Raw genomic sequence first — 22,545 nt, 5'->3', positions numbered from 1 at the left:
CTCTCTCCCTTTCTCTCTTTCTTCCCAGAAGTGAGGATCAAACTTCACTGAGACATGCCATTCAAGAAACATTCATTTTTTATTCAAATGATTGTCATGGGAACTAAGTGTACATATTTCTAAAAAAGAAATACATGCACAAATTCAAACAGACACAAGAAAACTAGAATGAGGAAACATTAATGATAGATCAAGAGAACATTTAATTTGGCATCAATCTGTCAATTTAGTAAAAGAGTCATTTAAACTGTTTCCTGCTATGGAGGGGTAAAAATGACAAAGACAACAAATTAATTATCTTCTACTGGAAGTGACTTAATCAATATAATAGAAATAGGGGGTGGGTCATGACCCAGTTGCCATGCGTGTTGTCATGGTGACCAGCCCCTCTTCCCCCTCCCCCCTCCTCTGGTTGGTCCAGTTTTTGTTGTGGTTCCACCACCATGGACCTCAGCTGACAGAGGCTGCGCCCCCATGCCCTAGCCCCTGTACCTGCTCCAATCAGGCCAGCCGTGTCATTTGTACAAGAAAGAGTTTAGATGGGGTACCAGAAAGCATTTCTGAGAACACGAGATACCTCAACCTACAAGAGAACACAATTCAGGTAAATAGTATGGGAATCATTCAGCATATTTGTTTAAAGTCTAAACTATTGACACAAACAGAATAATATAAATACATCTCACTGTGTGACTACAGTTTGCCTTCATGTATGTGTGTTCATCACCAGGTGATAAAGTCTGAAACCTTTAAGCACCTGAGGCATTTGGAAATCCTGCAGCTCTCCAAGAACCATATCCGACAGATAGAGGTGGGGGCATTCAATGGCCTCCCCAACCTCAACACGCTGGAGCTCTTTGACAACCGTCTCACAGTGGTGCCATCCCAGGCCTTTGAGTATCTCAGCAAGCTAAGGGAGCTATGGCTACGGAACAACCCCATCGAGACCCTGCCAGCCTTCGCCTTTAACCGCGTTCCTTCGTTGCGCCGCCTTGATCTCGGAGAGCTGCGCAAGCTGGACTACATCTCCGAGGCCGCCTTCGAGGGATTGGTCAACTTGCGTTTCCTGAACCTGGGCATGTGCGGGCTGAAGGACATCCCCAACCTCACCCCCTTGGTTCGACTGGAGGAGCTGGAGCTGTCCGGGAACCAGCTGGGAATCGTGCGACCCGGCTCCTTCCAGGGTCTGGTGTCCCTCCGCAAGCTGTGGCTCATGCACTCCAGGGTGACGGTGATCGAGCGCAATGCCTTCGACGACCTCAAGAATCTGGAGGAGCTCAACCTGTCCCACAACTCCCTGCACAGCCTGCCACACGACCTCTTCACCCCCTTGCACGTGTTGGAGAGGGTCCACCTCAACCACAACCCCTGGGTGTGCAACTGCGACGTGCTGTGGCTCAGCTGGTGGCTGAAGGAGACGGTGCCCAGCAACACCACCTGCTGCGCCCGCTGCCACGCCCCTCCGGGCCTGAAGGGCCGCTACATCGGCGAGCTGGACCAGAGCCACTTCACCTGCTACGCCCCCGTCATCGTGGAGCCGCCCACCGACCTCAACGTCACCGAGGGCATGGCAGCCGAGCTGAAATGTCGCACCGGGACCTCGATGACCTCTGTCAATTGGCTCACCCCGAACGGTACCCTCATGACACACGGGTCATACAGAGTCCGCATCTCGGTTCTGCATGACGGAACCCTGAACTTCACCAACGTGACCGTCCAGGACACCGGCCAATACACCTGCATGGTGACCAACTCCGCCGGTAACACCACGGCAACCGCCGTCCTCAACGTGTCCGCCACGGATCCCAGCAACAGCTACAGCTACTTCACTACCGTCACCGTGGAAACCGTGGAAACGGTACAGGAGGAAAATTCAGCCAGACAGTACATCAACGAGACTTTCATCGAATTTCCAGGTCCTACAATGCCAGGAGGGGTACTGGGCGAGGGTAGGTCTGGTGTCACCATATCGCCCTCCCTCTCCTCACTCTCCTCCTTGTCTCCACGAGCCACTAGAGGCACCGAGAAAGCAGTGACTGTGTCCATTATGAACGTTCCAAACATACCTGGCCTGGATGATGTCATGAAGACCACCAAGATCATCATCGGCTGCTTCGTGGCCATCACGTTCATGGCAGCTGTGATGCTGGTGGTCTTCTACAAGCTGAGGAAGCAGCATCAGCTGCACAAACACCACGGCCCCGCCCGAGCCATCGAGATCATCAATGTGGAGGATGAGATTGGAGCCGGGGCAGGAAGTGGAATCTCAGGGGGTTCTACTATGAATTCTGGCTGCGGGGGAGAAGGAACCTTGAGGATACATCACCCGGAGATAGTCAACCTTCCTAACATCGGTCGATCGGATCATCTCAACCACTACTATAAAGCCCATCATTTCAACAACAACGTAATGGGTCTGAATATTGGATCCGGGGAAGGAGCTGGATCGGGGGGTATCCTTAACAATAAGAATCCATCTCAAATCAACCAGCAAGGTCAAGACATCCCCATCTCTTGTACTCAAGTGCCCATCTCCACATCTGGCAATGGCATCAACCTCAGTTCTGTGTCTCCACCCCTGCCGATGTCCCTCCCGATGCCCACTATGGGAATACATGGATCTCTCAAGGGTTTCATGGGCCAGAATCCCAATCCACAAATGGAGCCTCTTCTTTTCAAAGGAAACTCAAAGGAAAACGTTCAAGAGACTCAAATCTAAGAACGAGAGAGAGAAGAGAGAGGATAGTGAGAGAGATAGAGAGAGGAAGAGAGAGAGGGAAAGAGAGAGAGGGGGACAGAGAGAGAGAGAGAGAGAGAGAGAGAGAGAGAGAGAGAGAGAGAGAGAGAGAGAGAGAGAGAGAGAGAGACGGGGGAAAAGACAGAGAGGGGATTGATGGCTGGTTTATGCCCTCAACGATTAGACACTAGAGTGCATTGACATAACTCCAGGAGAGAGGATAGACTGACACTGCAATACACAAACACATAGACTGGTCTGCGACTGAGCACTGAGCCAAGGATTACCACAATGGGCCACTTGTGTTTGTAGTAACGATCAAGGCAATGGAGTTAAAAGAATGGACGTCGCTACAATGTAAATCTGTGCCAAAGCAAATGTTTCTTGCGGTTTCTACAAGTTGTATTCACATAGGAAAAGAGTAGCCTTTCCAAGTACTGTAGCTCAATCCCCAAGTCTTTGCTGACCAGTCAGGACTCGTGACATGCACAGCACTTACCACACTGAAGAAGACATTACAGGACAAAATAGGAGGAGATTTCTCTTCCTTCACAGAAAATACTTGTGCCAGACACTCTCTCTCTCATGTGAACTAAAGAGTATCCCTTGAGGTGACTATGATGTAGGCAGAAGTAGAGGGACACTAAGGTACAGAGCAGTACAAACTACTGTGAAAAATCCACAAATTATATAAATATATTTTCATTTGAATATGTAACATTGCAGACTCCAATGCAGAGATATTTTGGGGGATGTAAGAGCTGGTATAGTTGTTTTTTTCTGTGTGAATAATCAGGGGCGGTAATTGTGAAGGTTGGTTATATGATGTATATGTTTTGAGTTTGGCTACCACTCAAAAACATAAGGGCTCAATTGCAACACTCATTGTGAATCTTTGAATTGGCTGCGTGGCATAAACACAACTCCATTAATGTTGTAGAATGGAATGGAGGACCAACAATTGTCTTTCTGACCAACTTTGATCTGTGTTTCACTTCTTCAACAGTAATCATAACAGACTTAAATCACAGAAAAGTTTGTTTTCTTTACAGAGTATTCTCTGTCTTTGAAAATAGCCAGGTACTTATTTCTTAAAATGACAGCTCTGATACATACTGTATGCCAGCAACAAAGTAAGGTGAAACTATTTTGTGAAAACACAAACATTGAGGTCACCTAATGCAAAGAACAAATATGGGCACAGGGAAGTGTTGACAATGTGTTATTCGAAGCAGATCAGTTGTCAGATATTTGCTTTAAGTGAGGAATTTGATATTGCCTCATTGCTAATGGTTACCGTGATCATGCCATTAAATGCTATCATAAGGACAATGAAATGTCTTAACAGTGGTATTCAGAGAGGATTCTACATCCATCTTGGTTTAGTGGAATGGAAATGTATAATAATAGTAATGTTTGGTTGTATGACAAATGTAAGATCCACATTTTTACAATGTAACTTTCATATGTTAATGCCATTTACGCTACTTGCGTTTCAACAATGTATTCATTTATTTTGTTAGTTTGATATAATGTGTACAGTTGTCTAGCCATGTATCATTAAGTGTGAAATAAATCAGTCATATATTGGGTCGTGGCGGTCACTGGCAAAAAACTGACAGACTTTTAAAGAGTGAAGCAGTTTAATACAGGTTTGGATTTAAACATTTGGTTGGGTGTAGAATATGATTCACCTGTGTGTAATACTATGGTAAGATATGTTCTGTAAAATGCCTACAGTACGGTATGAAAGGGTTTTAGTCATGCCTATATTGAGGTACTGCTGGCAACATGCAACTTCTAAAAAGACTACAATTTATGCCGACCTTACCATTCATGTCATGGTTTAACAGGGAACCTAAAATGTTTGTTGCAATTGAGCACAAACTGGAAAAGCAAACATATTCCAGTGAACCGGCCTGTGAAAATGAGATTGGGGATAACCTGTGATGCTAGCTCTTGTATATGAGATTCTGTTGCATCAACATGCTGCTCTATGTAATTAGAGATCAATCCACTCAGCAATTGTTTTTGTTGCACCCCTCTTTCAATGCAGCTCAAACTTTCTGTGCCATTGTGTTGAGTGGGTGGGCTTGGGCCTTTCCATTTATAACGAAGCCACAGTGAGTAGTTATAATAACGACAACCAACATCAACACTAGCAACAACTACCAAAACAAGAACCTTCACCACCACCACAACACCGACAATAATAACAGCATCAATGATAATGACAACAAACATATCAAAAACAGCACTGAGTTTTAAAACCCTTTCAGTATTTGTAATTCAAGATGCATTCAATTACTATCTTTACTTATGTTTGTAGTCTAACATATAGATAGTAGAGATAAACTATTTAAGTTTGATCAATAGGACTGAATGTTTGAAAGGAACATGCAGAACATTAGTTAGTCATAACTCCTTCTGATCTGGAAAAGAGGTGTTGTCCATGCACTCTGGTCAGTTTGTTAATTAATTACAGACCGTTAACCACACGATCAAATGGGAGCACTGATTAATGATATAACTCAGGAAGTGTTCAAACAAGATGGTCCTCTACATTTTACCTCAGTGTAATTGGCTATGGATCTCCTCAGAAATGATGAGTGTATATTATAGTAATGTTGTGGTCCCATAGACACTTCTCCTGGGCAGAGTTCAACTGTTCCCCCACAGAGACGCTACTAGAATATAAATGACGGGTAAAAAGGCAGCATATGGCCGCTCTGTCAATGTGCTACATTTGGTAACTGTGCCGTAAGATTTCAAAGAGCATATTCAATACCTCAGAGCACACCATGTTTGAGAATAAATGGCTGCCCGCAACAGCATAACAAGTGTTTCTATTATCAAACTTTGGTAAGTCTTTTTTCTGATGAACAAAATGTTGGTTTACTGTAATGTTCCTTTCAACTCATTTGTCAAAATGTTTTCAAAAAAAGCATATTATTATAATTCTTATTTTATTCTTATTCTTCTTATTAATGAACACGATAAAGAAAGTACGCAATGGGAGCCACTATAATCACAAAAGGATGTCGCCATTCAACAACATCAGAGAAGATCAAACTGGCTTATCTTGGTCCTCCTGACTGTACTTCACAACATAATATAATGCTGCTTATTGCCTTGATGTTGCAACAGATGGAGAGCCTGTCATTTGTACCGCCCCTTTCTAAAACAGGAGGCCTCATCCCAGATGTCTTTTTTTATTTGAAGTAAAATTACTTCGAATGTGGATTTATCTGAACTTCGCAAAGAAATTGCAAGAAAATGAAATGGAATATTTTAAATGTGAACCATGGACTGACCTTTTGGTAGTTTAAAAGGTAAGATACAGTATTACATTTGAGAAAAGTGAAAACATGAACTTATTTGGAAAGCTTTTTAAATGAACTGAGAGAATGATGTTAAGCTATAGAACACGTATAGATTTCTTTAAATGCAAAATAATAATAAAATGGCATTTTTGTGTTCATTTGTTCTTTTTTTCGTTTATGGTATCTTAATGTGATATTGACATGATTATTATGAACTGTCAACAGATGTCCCTTTGAATTAATCACTCTGGCCCAAATGGTGAGCTTCATGGCAAAAGAAACACTGGCATTGGCACACTGTATTTACACTTCAGTTATTGTCGTAATAAGGACAAAGACTGATTCATCCTTACAATTTTGTCAATGGATGCTCGCTTAATGTGTATAAAATGAATTAATTGTATAATACAACAACAACAATGGCAAAGTCTGCACTATTAACTTGAGTTAAACGAACAGTCTCAGTGGCATGGCCCATATGCCAATGTTTTGTGATGTTCATAGGGGGATTTTATTTGACAAAATGAAAGATTTCTGAACAATATTGGTGTTTGTCATGTGAGTTTTTTTCTTTTTACATTATTTTCAAGAGGTTAAAAGAGGCCAGTCCTTCTTGTGTTTTATTTTTTTTAAATCAAGGCCCTTTGCTACTACCTCAAATAGTTATAACACCTGCAATATTGTACCCAGCAGAGTTTGTTAATCTCCACTGAGCAAGTCAGGAAGATTTGTGTAATTATCCTGCAGGGTTTTTCTTCAGAAGGCCCAAAGATCAAAAATAGAGTCGGAGACGGAATATCTTTCAGAGTCAAGGTGGCTTGATGGTTTATTCAGCAATATTCAGTTGGTACAGGAACGACACAAAAAGCAATCACACACAAACACATCTTATTATATAGACTGATATGAGGATTATCTCCCGACCTGCTTGTTACGATTTCACAATGTTTCTAAAAGGTTCTAGAAGGTTCCATCCCACGTTTGGCCAAGGCCAACCTGTCTTCGATAAAGCCAACATGCGTGTGCACTTGCTATCTCCACTCAAAAACCCCTCTCTTATGTTCCCTTTTCTGCTCAAACCCCAGTTCACTCCTTCTACTCCGAGCCACAGCCCTCTTCTCTGGCTTTTGTTCTATGTGTTTCTCCTTCTAAACTTTGGCAAGACCCCTATTCTCCACAAATGAACATAGATATGTTGTCCGGTGTTTGAGTTACTTCGGTTCTGAGCGTTCCCAGATGTTAACCCTTGGCAAATGATCTATTTTTTTGTTCTTGAGACACAAGCACACACTCAGTCCCCCATAATGCTGACTCACCCTGGCTTCTCCTTTCTCCTTCCAGAACATTCTATCTTCCTCTGGCACCATATCTGCTGTTGTCCTCTTCCCAACCTTCCTAAACCCCTGCTTCCACATTCCTTACTGAGACTAGTTCAAGACATGTTTTCTTTTGCACAGAAACCACAGCTCAACCCTAGGCCTGTCTCCTTAGTATCCCTGTATACATTTACATTTAGTCATTTAGCAGACGCTCTTATCCAGAGCGACTTACAGTAAGTACAGGGACATTCCCCCCGAGGCAAGTAGGGTGAAGTGCCTTGCCCAAGGACACAACGTCATTTTGCACGGCAGGGAATCGAACTGGCAACCTTCGGATTACTAGCCCGATTCCCTAACCGCTCAGCCACCTGATTCCCTGTATACGACACATGCCTGCCTACCTGCCCTATAATAAAGAAACCATGACAATCCTTACAACAGAAAATTCACTTTAAATCACCTGATTTCACAGGTGCTTCATTTACCGAAAATCACCAAACAATTAATTTGCATTCTATTTGTTTAACTGATGTGTTTATATAGTGCACATCTATGTTCAGCAAGGCACCACACAATCAGTAGGGATAACGTCCACCTGCATCCCTGGACATCCACATAGATCGCATCAGGTTTTGCGGACATATGTTTTAGAGGAATATGCTTTATGGTGAGTGTATTCACTCTGCAATTGTCTAATACAAAGCCATTCAGTTATTTAATAACATTGTGAGCTACTGTAGCAATGACCATGATGTACGCTTAAGATTGTGTGTGGTGGGGTAGCTACAGCTAAGAAACATGATATGATTGTTACCTGGATTGTTGTAATGTAACACAAGGTTACAATGTCGATTCAAGTATCCTACGACCTTTCTACCTTACAACAGTACCAGATGAACGACACTGTTCACTGTTAACTAATTGCGGCTGTAGGCCCAAAGCACATTTGACTACCTCGATGATACGCAAGATCATGACCTGGAGCTGAGATAGGACTTTAAAGCATTTGAACCAACACCCCCAAAATTCTGCAAATCTCGTGTTGCCATTTTGAGATTGATTTCTCAGAATCTCATGGCTTGGTAGTGCTGACTGAGAAATGTAATATAAAATGTAATATAAAAAAATATAACATTTCCAGTCCTGCAATAGCTGCTTTTACAGTAAGTCAAGAGAATAGGCAGATTTAGGTAACACATATGGTAATACTCTTAAGGGGGCGTGAAGAGAGCAGGGTGTTGTGTATGCAGCACCAAAGAACAAATTTAACACGCATCCGCTCTAAAAATGAAAGTGAAATGCTGGAATGCAAATGTGATTAGAGAAGCGTGTGATCTTAACACGGACATATGTGGCGGTGCAAGGTGATCTTGAGTCGAGCGGCAGCCTCAGCATTCGCAGCGAAGGCATAAACGCTCACGTATCAGGTTTCTTCTACTGTAAAATGATTTTAATCATTATCTAATTGTGCGGCAGCTAATGAAGTCGAATAGCATGGATTGCTTTGTGAAGACTTCCTTGCCTTTACTTTCACTGTCTGTTTCGGTGGTCTGCCTATAAGCTGTTCACTGAGCCAGCTCTCCTTCCTCTGTCGGTTCTTAGTTTCCCTTCAAATTCAATAACCTCCCAGCCGTGTTCCTCCAGGGAGTCCCCCTCTCCCTTGGCCCACAGACAGACTGCAGAGTCTACTGGGAGACTGACAGTACATGAACTCCACAGTGAAACAGAGGTGTCAGGCTGTGTAGGCAGCACCTCAGCTGCTTTGCAACCTTGAAAATGCAGTTTTTCCTTCAGAGAGGGAGTGCTCTCTGTTATAAAACAACAGATTATGGCACTGGTGTTGTACCTATGTATGTGTGTTATCCATGAGTGCTGTGTCCTAGTTATTCCAGATTCAGTTTGTTTCTGTATCTTAAATTGATTAACCACAGTTCAGTAGAAGTAGGACATACCAAATAATACTAAATGGGACTTAATTTGTACATGAAAGATGAAATAAACAACGCGATTTCATTGACTGATATTTTTACACAAGCATTCTTTATCACCCTTCAGTTTGACAACCCATTATACTACAAAACGGTGCAAATAAGGTCTCCTTTTCTTAGATAGTACATTGTATTTGTTCATAGACTGAGACAACAGGCAAACGCAGCCTCTGATCTAGAAAGTACATTACGCAATCCCAAAAAAGAAGTTATCTATTTTTGGGGGGGGATGAAAATGTGGGAATCTGCGAATGTTCTAAAGAGAACGCACCAAGCCGAGGAAGCTGCTCCTTTTTAGTCATATCTCTTAACCCATATATCCACCCAGCCCTCCTCTCCAGCTTCCCATCTCCCCTGAGGCTCTGCTCCCCCTCATCTGATGTCTCTCTCCTGAGAGGACGCTCTCAACACAACCACGAGCTTCAAACATCACCTCAGAGAACTGCATATTTGGGTTTGTTCTCTAAACAATGCAGAAATCTATGTGTCGGATTGAAACGAATGAATAATTTGTGGAGCTTTGTGGAAGTGTTTGTATAGATGATAATGGTTTGTTTGTGTGTGTGTGTGTATGAGAGAGGAAGAGAGAGAAAAAGACAATGTTTTGGGTGTTGATGTCTTATTTGTTTACTTCACTCCATATGATCAAATCTGTCAATTGACAAACGTTCCCAAAGTTACATGTTTTAAACACTCTGTATTTCTAACTCTGTACTCTGTTTATAATCCACCATACTGTACATTTAATCTGAACTCTGAGACTCGAGGGGCCATTTGTATCATGCATGTATGGGCTGCAAATCAGTGTGAAAAGGTCACAGTAGCAACCCTGGTCAAGCGGCAATAAACATCTATCTCTGCTTTTAAAGAAGAGATTCAAGACACGATTACACTATTAAAAAAAGACACACGTCTTACAGATAGGTAAAGATGTCCTTTTTTTCCAGTCATTCATTTCCAAAGACGGGTCAACTCCTGAAATATATTTCCCTTTGTGCTGCATCTTGAACGCACTCCAAAATAGCCTACACTTCCTGAATGCAGCGACGCGTTATGATCTCATTCATAATGCATTCTAACCATGTTAGACGTTACCAATACAGAACCTCTACAAGCATAGCCAACCCATAAATATCCCACCCTCCCTTGTTAAAAGAGTTTGGGGTTTAAGAATGAACCACTGGCCTTGGCCTTTGAAGATGTTCTCTTTGGCATACTGTACATTATGTATGGTCTTCCACATGCAGGTCTGATTAGTAAGCACAGAGTCGAGCTTCTGTATATATACATAATGTATACATATATACATATATACATTTTGGGGATGAGGTAACAAGGTACTTGGATGACCTATTGTAATTTGGACATACCGTATGGGGTGTTATTGGGTGTGCTGTTTTTGAATTGTGTCAGGGAAGGGGGAGCCAGACAAAAAGTTGTCATGCATGATTAAAAGCATACAAGAACATGGTTGAAAAAAAGAGGATCTCCACTTCTAGAACTGTGGCAAAGGGACAACATCAACTCATCTTGAAACAGTAGGTAAACTGTATAGTCATATCACACACTATACTCTACATATCTGTACGTGACCTTTGTGGCACCTTCCATATGTCACACGTCTGAATGAAATCCTACAAGATTAGTCCCATAAATCAAACCTTTCGTTTTTTTTGCTGATGCTGTCCATCTGAATCAGAGTCTTCGGAGAATGAGCAGAGGGTTTTGTTTAGAAAGGGGGCTTTAAGGGAAAGAGCAGGAAAGACGTAACATTCTAACTGCGTCTAATATATTATGCACAAAATGATGAGCTATGAAGGCCGAACAAGCTCTCTCTATCTCTCTTCTCTGTCTCATTCCCTTTCTGCCCCTCATACTGCATTTGTCTTAAAGAAGGACATTTCTGTCCCACGGGGGGATAACAGTATTGACGTCAAGAGATGAGTTATTGATTGAGGAGGGAGGACAGAGAGACAGTTGACATGCAGAACGTATACGAGGCCGTCCACCGTCCAGCCGTCCACCCGTGATGTACAGTCTGCCGTATCCTTGGGAGACGCACGTGCACGGAAAGATCTGTAACATTCCAATATATTTTTCTTTATAAGCATGTATGTCCCTCCAAGACACAGCAAACCGTCCATCACGGGTGAACAGTTATGTTGTGGGTCTCCCATACATTCTGCATGTTACCCTGCAGCAAATGGCCATAAGTAAAGGGGACATGTTTACAAGTCTTCCACAACAGCAGTCGTACATGGTGTGCCCCCCCCCCTCCCCGCCCACATGTTCGGCGCTCGAGCTGACTGCACACGCATCGACTCTTTAAGAGTCTCTGTGTCAAAGTGGAAGGGTGACACCCTTCGAGGGACTAGGCCTCGTGGCGCTCATCCGGTATTCTAACGGCGTCTCGTCCCTCTGCAGGAACGTAGACACGTACAGGACATGGTAGAGGTCTCAACTGTATGTTTCAGTAGGCCTCTTTGTTCGACTCTGCCCAGATCCATCCTGCGCTCCGACAGGCCCTCTGACCTGCGCCGCTCGGCTGTGATGGAGCTGTGGGAGTGGTAGGCTGGTCCCGGTCTTCATTCTCCATCCATGACCCCCCCAGACCTCCACTCCCCCCACCCCCCGTGGAGAGAGAGAATTGTTGCAGAGCCTTATACATCTCCAATGTCATGTCCCTATGGTCCAGAATGACGCTTGTAAGATAAATTCATTCGACACAGTTACATCAGCCAGCCATTGTCAAAAGATACAAATTACCGGAACCAGAAACAGCTTATAGCTGTTGGTCCCTAGCAGCTTGAGATATCAATATGAAATGATACATGCCAAACACTGCAGATTCCCATCGACAATTATGTAAATGTAGATGACATGTGAGGCTGGGCCCTGGGCTCCTTCTGGAGAGGGGGGGGGGGGGGGGGGCGTTGCTATCGTTAGCGTTAGCATTGTTCACAAGCATCACTTCGTCTTAGGCCTGCCCCCACCCCTCCCCCCCCTCTCTCTGTACTCCTCCTCTTCTTCCACCTCCTCCTCCTCCTTCTCCCCGCCTGCGTCCCCTCTTTCTTTTTTCTCGCTGCAGTGTTGCTATAGCAACCGAGAAATGTGGGAATACCTCCGTCCTTCAGAGAGAGAGAGAGCGAGAGAGACAGAGAGACAGAGAGAGAGAGAGAGACAGAGAGAGAGAGAGAGAGAGAGAGGGAGAGAGAGAGAGAGGGGGAGAGGGAGAGGAAGAGACAGAGACAGAGAGAGAGAGTTAGAGAGAGAGAGAGAGAGAGAGAGAGAGAGAGAGAGAGAGAGAGAGAGAGAGAGAGAGAGAGAGAGAGAGAGAGAGAGAGAGAGAGAGAGAGAGAGAGAGAGAGAGAGAGAGAGAGAGAGAGAGAGAGAGAGAGAGAGAGAGAGAGAGAGAGAGTGGTGGGGGAAGGAAGCAAACTAAAAGACTGTTAATTAAAAGACAGAGATGGAGTGGCTGACTCACTGGCTGACTGAATGGACACTATTGCCTGTTACTTAGCCCCTGACTCTAAGCTTTTGTCCCCACTAAAGGCTGTCCCATTGATATTCATTCTCCGTGAAAGACGGAGTGTTATCAGAGGGGTCTGATCCGCCCGAGAGTCACATGGCGCTGGCGTTTGTGCTCGTCCGTTCTCGGCGCACGCCATTTGTTTGCCGATCCATGCGTTCTAGATGTCTCCATTTGTAGTGAGGCCGCTGTTTCCATGACAACCTCCGGCCTAAAATAGCTTGCGCTTTCCTCTCCTTTTTTCCATCTCTCTCTCTCTCCTCTCCCTCTGTCTCTCTCCCTCTGTCTCTCTCCCTCTGTCTCTCTCCCTCTGTCTCTCTGTCTCTCTGTCTCTCTCCCTCTGTCTCTCTCCCTCTGTCTCTGTCCCTGTCCCTCTTTCTGTCTCTCTCTCTGCCTCTCTGTCTCTGTCTCTCTGTCTCTCTCCCTCTGTCTCACTCCCTCTGTCTCTCTCTCCCTCTCCCTCTGTCTCTCTCCCTCTATCTCTCTCCCTCTGTCCCTCTCCCTCTTTCTGTCTCTGTCCCTCTGTCTCTCTCTCTGCCTCTCTGTCTCTGTCTCTGTCTCTCTCTCTCTCTCTCTCTCTCTCTCTCTCTCTCTCTCTCTCTCTCTCTCTCTCTCTCTCTCTCTCTCTCTGTCTGTCTGTCTGTCTGTCTGTCTGTCTGTCTGTCTGTCTGTCTGTCTGTCTCTCTCTCTCTCTCTCTCTCTCTCTCTCTCTCTCTCTCTCTCTCTCTCTCTCTCTCTCTCTCTCTCTCCGTCTCTCTCTCTGTCTCTCCTCTCACTGTCTCCTGTGTTTCCAGTCTCAGGCGTTCCCATCTCAGGTTCTAGAAGCCGAAATGCCCGGTACTGTCTGGTAATCTTCATTCATCAAGAGGATTGGACTAGCCTATCCATCCTCCTTCTCTTATCTCTCATTCTCAGCCTCTCAGTCTCCCTGCAACGGATCCTGTCAACATGCATCAACCACTGCGTTGCCATGACAACGCCTGGGAAATCAAGGCAATTACTGCAACAAAGACAAAATACAGCGTGGCCAAGGAAAGCAACCATATTTACCCCCCTCTAAAAGCAGTGTGTGTGCGTGTTTGCAAGTGAGTGTGTGTGGTGTGTGTTATTGCATGTGCGTGTGTGTGGTGTGTGTGTATAGTGCATCTGCAGTGCCATCTTCCATCATGTGGTGGAATACCCTTCTCCTCCTCTTTCCTAGTTTGACCCCTGTGTGTTCCTGTGTGTTCCTGTTTGTTTTCTGTTCATTTTCTGTTTATTTTTTACAGCATCAGCACAGGTGTACTCACTGACCCATTTCTACAGGGTATGCCCTTTTAAACCTGATCTATGTCCAGTACCAGCAATGGAGTCTGTCTGCATGTGTGTGTGTGTTTGAATACGTTTCACTTTAGTTTTTCCACCTAACAGAGCAGGGATAACCATGACATGAGAACAGCTGCATTTTAAAATCTGTCAGCTATTTCACACAAACTCGTTCTAATCTGCTCTCCTCAATCCTCTGACACGAACTTAACAAACACTAATGAGAAGATGAGTCCTTAAGATAAGTCTGCTCACTTGTATCAGTCAGATGGAATTATGATTAGACGTGAACGAAACAGTAATGTACCTCCTACCATGACCCATAACCAGTGTGGGCCACAAGGCCACTTTGATGCTAACAGATAACTATGTGTTAGCTAAGTCAAGGAAAACGCCACAGGCTCAGGGGTTTAAGGGAAAACCCATGGTGGATGACATCGCCAGTTATAATGAGTGTTTGTGGCCCTTGGCTTCGCCTGTGTGTGTCTGTGTGTGTCTGTGTGTGTGTCTGTGTGTGTCTGTGTGTGTATGTGCGGAACGATGTGTGCCCAGGATGTCTAACGCCTGCTTGCGTGAATGTGTTTGTCTCTTTGTGTTTGTCTGTTTGTGTCTCCATCGCTGCGTACGCACGTGTACTCATGTGCACGGGTGCTCGAAAGAAAAACACACCCGCAGGTGAGTGGAATTAGCAGTTGTAGCATGCATCTGGAGCTGAGCTTGTTCTGACACCTTCCTCTCAGGAGAGGTGGAAATAGACACAACTAGAGATCTAAACGAGACAAAAGAGATCTGCCGAGAGATTCCTGGGAGGAGGAGGAGGAGGAGGAGGAGAAGGAGGTGGAGGAGGAGGAAGAGGAGGAGAAGGAGGTGGAGGAGGAGGAAGAGGAGGAGGAGAAGGAGGAGGAGACTGTATGGGGTTTAAGACTGCCACAGAGAAGACCTAGAGGAGGGCTAAGAAAATATATAAAGGTCAGGAAGGTGATGTAGAAAGCAATGGTTCCTTTAGTGGAACATGCACTAAATGTTAACTCAGCTTTTGTTTATAGAGATGAGTTTCACTGCAAGTCCTTTTTCATTTCTAGTTTTATCCTACAAATCCACTGCACTGGATACATCTTTGGTGTGTTAAGGTAAGATAATATGCAGTACCTGTGATAGGTCACACCTAACATTCCTCTTTCGGATCGGATCAACATCAATTTGTAGGTGTATTTGTCATTATTGAAACGATTTATGGTCCTGATTAGGTACTAATCTAAGTAACAAGTACTTTTCTGAAGGCAGGTCTATTTTTGCGTCAGACAGCTTGCTGAAAGGCAGTGATGGCCTGTTATGTGGAGGTTAATGATCAGTTACCATGACGCAACAAATGCCCACTGCACTATCTGCACAATGCTTTGGATAGAAGCATCTGTAATAAATGTAAATGTATTCTCTTACTTCCTTTGTCAAAAGAGAAGACGAGAGGATGTGGATGTTCCAGAAGCTTTTTATGCTTCTTCTTTCTGGCATCGTCGGTACTGAATGTCGCACCCAGAAATTTATCGTGGCCGTAAGTTTGTGGACTCAACCTTTTGATTTGAAGGTCACACAGAATCTCTTGTGTAATTATACGCTGTAATAGTTGCACACGGTTAGCAATACCGGTGTGACTACAATGTTGTTCCTACAGTACAGGGGTTGATCCTTCCCTGCATGTGAGATGCTTTCTTTTAGACACTATTATCAACCTGTCGAACAACAATGTCACACGGTCAGCGTCATGACTGAGCTGGCTTCAGTGCTCATGACGTAATGCCACCTTTGTGACTTGTATAAGGTTTTCCGCCACGGCGATCGATCGCCCATTGAGACTTATCCCAGGGACCCTCACGGAGAGGAAGTCTGGGCCCAGGGCTTCGGACAGCTGACTGAGGTACTGCCCCCTACTGGAGGAGAAAAACACTGACACACTAACATGGAATGTAATAGCTATCTCATGTATCATGAGTTATTGATTCATTTAATACTCAGCGTCAGTTCCAATGTGAGAAGGATTTATCTGAAAGAAAGAGGATTTATACAAGAAAATGCATCAGTTTTTTATCAATGAATAGAACCACAAAATCATGTTGCTCATTTATTTAGACAAAGCTTGTTTCCCACATTTCCCCTCAGCTCGGGATGAGGCAACAGTTTGACCTGGGCAGGTTTCTGAAGAAGCGCTATGCGCACTTCCTCAGCAAGGACTATAACAGCAAAGAGGTGAGCTCAAAACTGGCCATTTATGTCGTGAGAGCACTCCAGAAGAAACATTCAAGGACTATATATAAAAGAGTATTTCTGTGTGTGTGTGCGCGCGCAGGCATGTGTGCGTGTTTTGTGTCAACATTTTGTGTGGGTAAACGTCTGAAATGGTGTAGGTTAAGGAACATGACTCAAGTTGATGTCACACAGAAACGTAATATGATGTAACATGTGGGATCATCTTGCCTGTGGGCCAATCTACATCTCTCTGCATGTTAGCTCCCTATGCCCCAAGGCTATCCACTTCATCCTGTTTCTACCAACATCTGATTTCTGCTTTCCCTTCCTGTCTCTTTCTATCTGTTTCTCTCCCTCGGCTCTTTCTCCCACTCTTGCCCTCTCTTCTCCTCCTCTTCTCCACGGGCTCCTTTTCTTCCTCTCTCCATCTGCGTCCCCCCATCCTCCGTGCCCCCCCCCCCTCCATCTACTATTAAGTAATATGCAATTACCACTGAAATAACAACTTTCGTCATTCCCTGTTGCTAATGATCTGTGTTCTGCAGAAGCCTCAGCGCGCACACATTGTACCTTCCTCTGGCTTGTCACCTCTTTCAAACTGTCAACATCCCAGACACCTCCCGTGTTGTCAAGGTTGATTTAATAGTGTGAAAACGCGACTTTACGAACAAAAAAAACAAGAAGAAGAGACAACTGTCAGATACGATTGAGGCACAATGTCAACTGTCTGCCACATTGCCACACGACTTTGACTTTGGTAGAAGGGGCAAAATACAGTTGGTATTATCCAGAGATATAGGCCCGACATTGACTTTTCCAAGAACCCTTTAAAAAGGTGAACATGTTCCTACATATCTTGTGAAGGAGTTTTGTTCAGAAGGATTTAGATCAAAAATAGTGTCTTTGGAGACTATTGGAGAATATCTTTCAGCTCAAGATGGCTTGATGTTTATTCAGCACAGCAGCAGCAGTACACGTAGACACAAAAAGCAATTAAATATGTGAGCACTTTGTATTATATAGCATAAATGATAAATATCTCCCGCCCTGCCTGATAATTTCACAACCTTCTAGAAGGTCCCCTCTTCCCACGCTTTTGGCCAAGGCCAACCTATCTTCGATAAAGCCAACATGCGTGCGCACTCCCTATCTCTAAAGTCTCCTTAAAACCTCTCTCTATGTTACAGTTCCTCATCAGACCCCCAGTTGACCCCTAATCCCTTAATGAGACCTCCATCTGTATCTCCTCACTTCCCTGGTTAGGTCAAGTTGACCTGCCACTCTCCAGGACCTAGATCCTGGAATAAGGGGTACTTGAGTCACAAGGCCTTCAATTAGGAGTTTCCCCAGCTGCTAACCCTTGTCACCTCCCTTTCGTACTGTCCTAGAGTCCTGTTTACTAACTCCTAAAACCATAACAGCCTCATAGTTTCCCATAATGCTGACTCACCCTGGCCCCTCTTTCTCCTTCGAGAATATTCTATCTTCCTCTGGCACCATATCTGCTGTTGTCCTCTTCCCAACCTTCCAGAATTCCAGCTTCCACATTCCTTACTGAGACTAGTTCAAGACATAACCCTAACCTTCTGCTGTGCAGATCACACAGCTCAGACTTAGGCCTTTCTCTCTCACCCCTGAGTACCAAACATATGCCTGCCACCCTGCCCAATAATCAATAAGCCACGACACTTGATAACCCTGGAATCTCACACAGAACTCACACACAAGGAAAAAGCTTGTATATAAAATGCATTATTCTAGAATTGTAACTCTGTATTTCTATGGTGTCTTCCCGCCAGATGTACGTGCGGAGTACAGACTATGACCGTACCCTGATGAGTGCCCAGGCCAACCTGGCTGGCATGTTCCCCCCTAACACACGCGCCCCTCCCATCATGCCCCAGTTACCGTGGCGGCCCATCCCAGTGCACACCATGCCCAGAGCCCAAGACAAGGTGGGCAGATACACACAGACACACACTCACAGACACACACACTCACACGAGTGGCAGGCATTCACCCATCTGTGCATGCAGAGTAAGTATATAGCTAACACGAGTTCAGCACTTTAGTCTTGAGGTCTCTCTGCTGTCACAACATGCTTCTGCTCAGTGACTGTAATTCTGTATGCATGTCCTACAGCAAATGAACATGTCTGGGAGTAGGTGGGGATAACTAGCAACAAGCCCTGAGGATTAATAAATTATATCTATGCTAATAGTTCCCTTAGCAAGAGCGTTAGTGTATTTGACAGTTAAATTAAATACATACAATGAAAAGTGTTGGTTTTTATTTCACTAGCTGTTGAAATCTCCAAGCAAACACTGTCCCAGGTTCAGAGACCTGATGACTGATGTCTCTGACAGCAAACCCTACCAGACGTTCCTCAAGACCCATGAGGTATGCACAAGAAGTAATCCCCTAAGATTACGTTACAATTTAACCTCCAGTATTTAGCCTTCAGTACTTTAAACCCATGATAACATGATAAACAAACTATGCATGACTGGTCATTTTGAAATGATCTCATAGTGAAAGCACAACACATGAGTTGACTGCACAAACAGAAAACTAATTTTCTTCACAATCATGTACTGCATTCATCATATTGACTTGATTTTGTGTTACGGTAAATTGTTTTTCAGGCTCAAATTCCTGATTCCCCATCCTTACATTTGCTTCTGTTGTTGTTTTCAATTGTTACCAAAACAACAAGTGAATTGTGCTTCATGCAGTCGGATGTTAGTTCGTTTTGAGACCTTGTTAGCTATTTCCATGACTTCATATGCCCGTCTGTGATGTTCTGTGTCACAGTTGCTTTGTCGTCTCCAAAAAGCCGCTCTGTGCAATTTCTCTCACATTCTCATAGCTGTTAATTAATGTCAGGATTGAATTAGATCAAGAATTACAATGAAAAGATTTTAATTAAACTGAGTCCCATCGTGCTTCGTATTAAAGAGGCTTCTGGAATTGTTGGACCCCCCTTTACTGAGTTCATCCGCCCCCTGGTGGAAGATTGTGATACAACATGCAGAATGCAGCAAGCAAAATGGTGCCTCTCACTTTGTGTATTCCATAGCCAGCTCTTGCTTCAGAGCAGAAAGACCCAGAGTTTGGTTGGCATGTCAGACATTTTCAACCATGAAACAGGGATGTCAAATACTGGCGACAGCTATCATGTCCAGATGTGAACAAAGTTTCGAAACCTTTTTCCGAAAATATTTTACAATCTTTTTCTTTTCTTTTTTTGCAACCTGACGACAGCTATCAAAATGTGTGACCTCTTGTGCCCAGGTCCAGTTGTTCACCAGATTGGTGATTGTCTTTTGTTTATACATTGACCTGTCTGGACAGATGAGTCACCTGAGATAGTTTGGTTGGTGTCACACATTAGGCATTTAACATGGAGGTCACATTCTGACGACAGAGAACAGGTTCAGATGTGGAAAAAATATATTTAAACCTTTTGAAACGTTTTTGTTTTCCTCTTTCTTCTTTTTTTTTTTTTTTTTTTTTTACCTTTCAAAACTTTTTTCAACCTAACGACAGCTCTCAAAAATGTTCAACCTATTGTAACCCTCAGAACTTCATCCAGAAACTTGCAAACTACACTGGCTATCCTGTGTCCAAATTGGTGGGCAGAAAAGTCTGGAGAGTCTTCGATACTCTCACATGCCAGGTTTGCAAACCATACACACACCCACACACACACACATACACACACACATACACACACTCACACAAGTGCATGCACATCAACACCCTGTTTACACCACAACAGAACATATTGAAATGCTAATTAAGCTATGTTGTATGAAGGTGAACGAGGGGCCAGATTTAGTAAGCTCATACAAAACGAGCATCTGTTATTTTCAGAAAAGGGGCTATAAATAGAGGTACTAATGACATACAGAAACCACAAAATGCAATAATCACAACCATTGGTGCACTGTATCATGTGACTCATTGTGCTAGATTAAATCATTCAGTTGGCTCAATTTTATAAATGATTATTATTGAATATGATATTGTTCCTTACAGAAGATCCACAACCTGACCCTTCCTGGCTGGGCCACACAGGAAGTGTTGCAGACCCTGAAGGAAATGTCATCCTTTGAGGTCACATACAGCATGCTCATTCACAAGAGAAGGGAGAAGGCAAGGCTTTCAGGAGGTCAGAGTTCGACCCCGACAAGTCCAGACCTTCATTTGGTTGTTTTGAAATCATGTTATGATGTTAATGTTAGCTTGTGACTACTGGCTCAGACTGTGCTTACGCTGCGTGAAGGTTGGGTATTGTGTGCACTGTGAACTGGTTTTGGCTGGTTGTTCCTGCTATTTGTCATGTCATGTTATTTATTTGCTTTGTTGCACTTTGTTTAAAAGGGGTCCTTATAAATGCCATCCTAAGAAATTTCTATAAGGCAATGGAGGAAGGGAGCAGCCTCAAATTCATCATGTATTCTGCAGTAAGATGAACATATCTGTTGCACCACATATAGCTCTGGAAAGACCACTGCACCTTTTTCTTTCATAAAAAAATGGGAGAAATAGCATTTAGAAACGTGTGCATATTCTAGATTTTATCCATGTTTATTTTCCAAGATTGATTTAAATCAATTTTCTTGTCAGTGAATTTACAAATGTAAACGTTAAAAAGGCAATCCTTGTTTATCTTGTGTGTGATGTCTGTAGCACGACTCCACCCTCATCACCCTGCAGGCTGCACTGGAAATCTACAACGGCCTGTTTCCTCCCTACGCTGCCTGTCAGCTCTTTGAGTTCTATCAGGAGCATGATGGGTAATGTAGTTCTACCTCTGTGGTTCCCACACCTCCCGTATTCAGTAAACATTACAGCAGTTTTCTCAGTTGATACCAACATTTTTTCTTTAAGTCACTAAGTTTTACAATTAAATCCTACCCTTGCAGTATGTACAGTTTATGTTGCTGGTAGTAAGTTACGCAAGATGTAATATCGGCTAAACTGACTTAATGCCCATGGAATGTTTCTGAATGTGATCAGGCCTGCCTCATTACATTCTAGATCATATTCCCTGGATTTGTACTACCGCAATGACTCATCCCATGACCCGTACCCGACCCCCGTGCCTGGTTGCCAGATGAACCCCTGCCCTTTGACCCTGTTCACCGAGGCGGTTAAGGACGTCATGACGGATGACTGGGAGTCTGAGTGTGGTCTTCTGGAGTCGTGGTCAAAGACAGGTTGGGCAACTTAGTCTAGCTGTGTTGTTCCTGTTGTGGTAGTGGATGAGCCTGGAAAAGTAACTGCCTATCCTGGTTAACCAAACATACTATATCCCTATGCTCCAGTTATCTTCCTTTTACTGTTTTAGCAGATTCTTTGTTTCCAAAGTGACTTACAAATATTGCACGTGCATGTTATGAAAGCTATATGAGCTGGACCAATTGAGGATGGATAACAGGCTGGGCTGCGTTTCACGAAAGCGTCGTAAGCCTAAGTTGATCGTAGAATCCATCATATGACGAATCTGAGTTTTACGGGCCGTTCCCAAAGACACCGTAGCTAAAGTGTCTCTTTAAAATTCGTAGCTCTTGAAAGCGCATAGATTAGCCTACTCCTTACGAGCATGTTTGGGAAACACACGTAAGAAATATCGATGGTTTCGTTATTTTGCTCGATCGTTGCTACGATCCATCGTTATCGGGAAACGAAGCCCAGGGCAGTTGTGCCTGATGTACTTATCTTTATCTTCCTCATTAACCCTGACTCTCACTTCCCTCCCTCCCTCCCTCCCTCCCTCCCTCCCTCCCTCCCTCCCTCCCTCCCTCCCTCCCTCCCTCCCTCCCTCCCTCCCTCCCTCCCTCCCTCTCTCTCTCTCTCTCTCTTCTCTCTCTCTCTCCCTCTTTCTCTCTCTCTCTCTCTCTCTCCCTCCCTCTCTCTCTCCCTCTTTCTGTCTCTGTCTATGTCTCTCTCTCTCTCTCCGTCTCTCTTCTCAGGGATCATTGCAGCACTTGCAGTTGCAGTGGCAGTCCTGGTAGTGGCGCTGTTGATCAGTACAGGACTGTTAATCCACAAGAGAGGACACTGTTACTCTAGAGAGGTGTAGGACGTGATC

General features: G+C 44.0%; 2 protein-coding genes across 3 annotated transcripts; both read left to right on the top strand.

The window, feature by feature from the left end:
• Nucleotides 1-286: 286 nt before the first annotated feature.
• On the top strand, nucleotides 287-2,784 carry lrrc4bb (leucine rich repeat containing 4Bb). Of its 2 annotated transcripts, XM_067244957.1 has the most exons (3): nucleotides 287-604; nucleotides 731-2,524; nucleotides 2,630-2,784. In XM_067244957.1, the coding sequence occupies exons 1-3, from the start codon at nucleotides 362-364 to the stop codon at nucleotides 2,717-2,719; spliced, it is 2,127 nt and encodes a 708-aa protein (XP_067101058.1). In that variant the 5' UTR covers nucleotides 287-361; the 3' UTR covers nucleotides 2,720-2,784. The 2 variants fall into 2 exon arrangements, with proteins under 2 accessions (XP_067101058.1, XP_067101057.1); XM_067244956.1 differs by having other exon boundaries at nucleotides 731-2,784.
• Nucleotides 2,785-15,222: 12,438 nt separating this feature from the next.
• On the top strand, nucleotides 15,223-22,536 carry LOC136950820 (testicular acid phosphatase homolog). The gene is given in 13 exon segments (XM_067245296.1): nucleotides 15,223-15,303; nucleotides 15,306-15,331; nucleotides 15,657-15,753; nucleotides 16,021-16,116; nucleotides 16,359-16,445; nucleotides 18,245-18,400; nucleotides 18,747-18,845; nucleotides 20,029-20,124; nucleotides 20,487-20,619; nucleotides 20,832-20,914; nucleotides 21,141-21,247; nucleotides 21,492-21,670; nucleotides 22,427-22,536. Coding segments are annotated over 13 exon segments (1,350 nt in total).
• Nucleotides 22,537-22,545: the final 9 nt, after the last annotated feature.

Source organism: Osmerus mordax, chromosome 10 (genome assembly GCF_038355195.1).
Source record: "Osmerus mordax isolate fOsmMor3 chromosome 10, fOsmMor3.pri, whole genome shotgun sequence".
Lineage (NCBI taxonomy): Eukaryota > Metazoa > Chordata > Actinopteri > Osmeriformes > Osmeridae > Osmerus > Osmerus mordax.
The sequence above is the reverse complement of the archived record's forward strand: the minus strand, read 5'-3'. Positions and strand labels throughout refer to the sequence as shown.

Excerpts from the sequence above, each read along its gene's own strand:
- lrrc4bb (XM_067244956.1), top strand. The coding sequence starts at position 362 with ATGCGTGTTGTCATGGTGACCAGCCCCTCTTCCCCCTCCCCCCTCCTC. Across the intron at positions 605-730 it reads TACAAGAGAACACAATTCAG|GTGATAAAGTCTGAAACCTT; the intron begins GTAAATAGTATG and ends GTTCATCACCAG.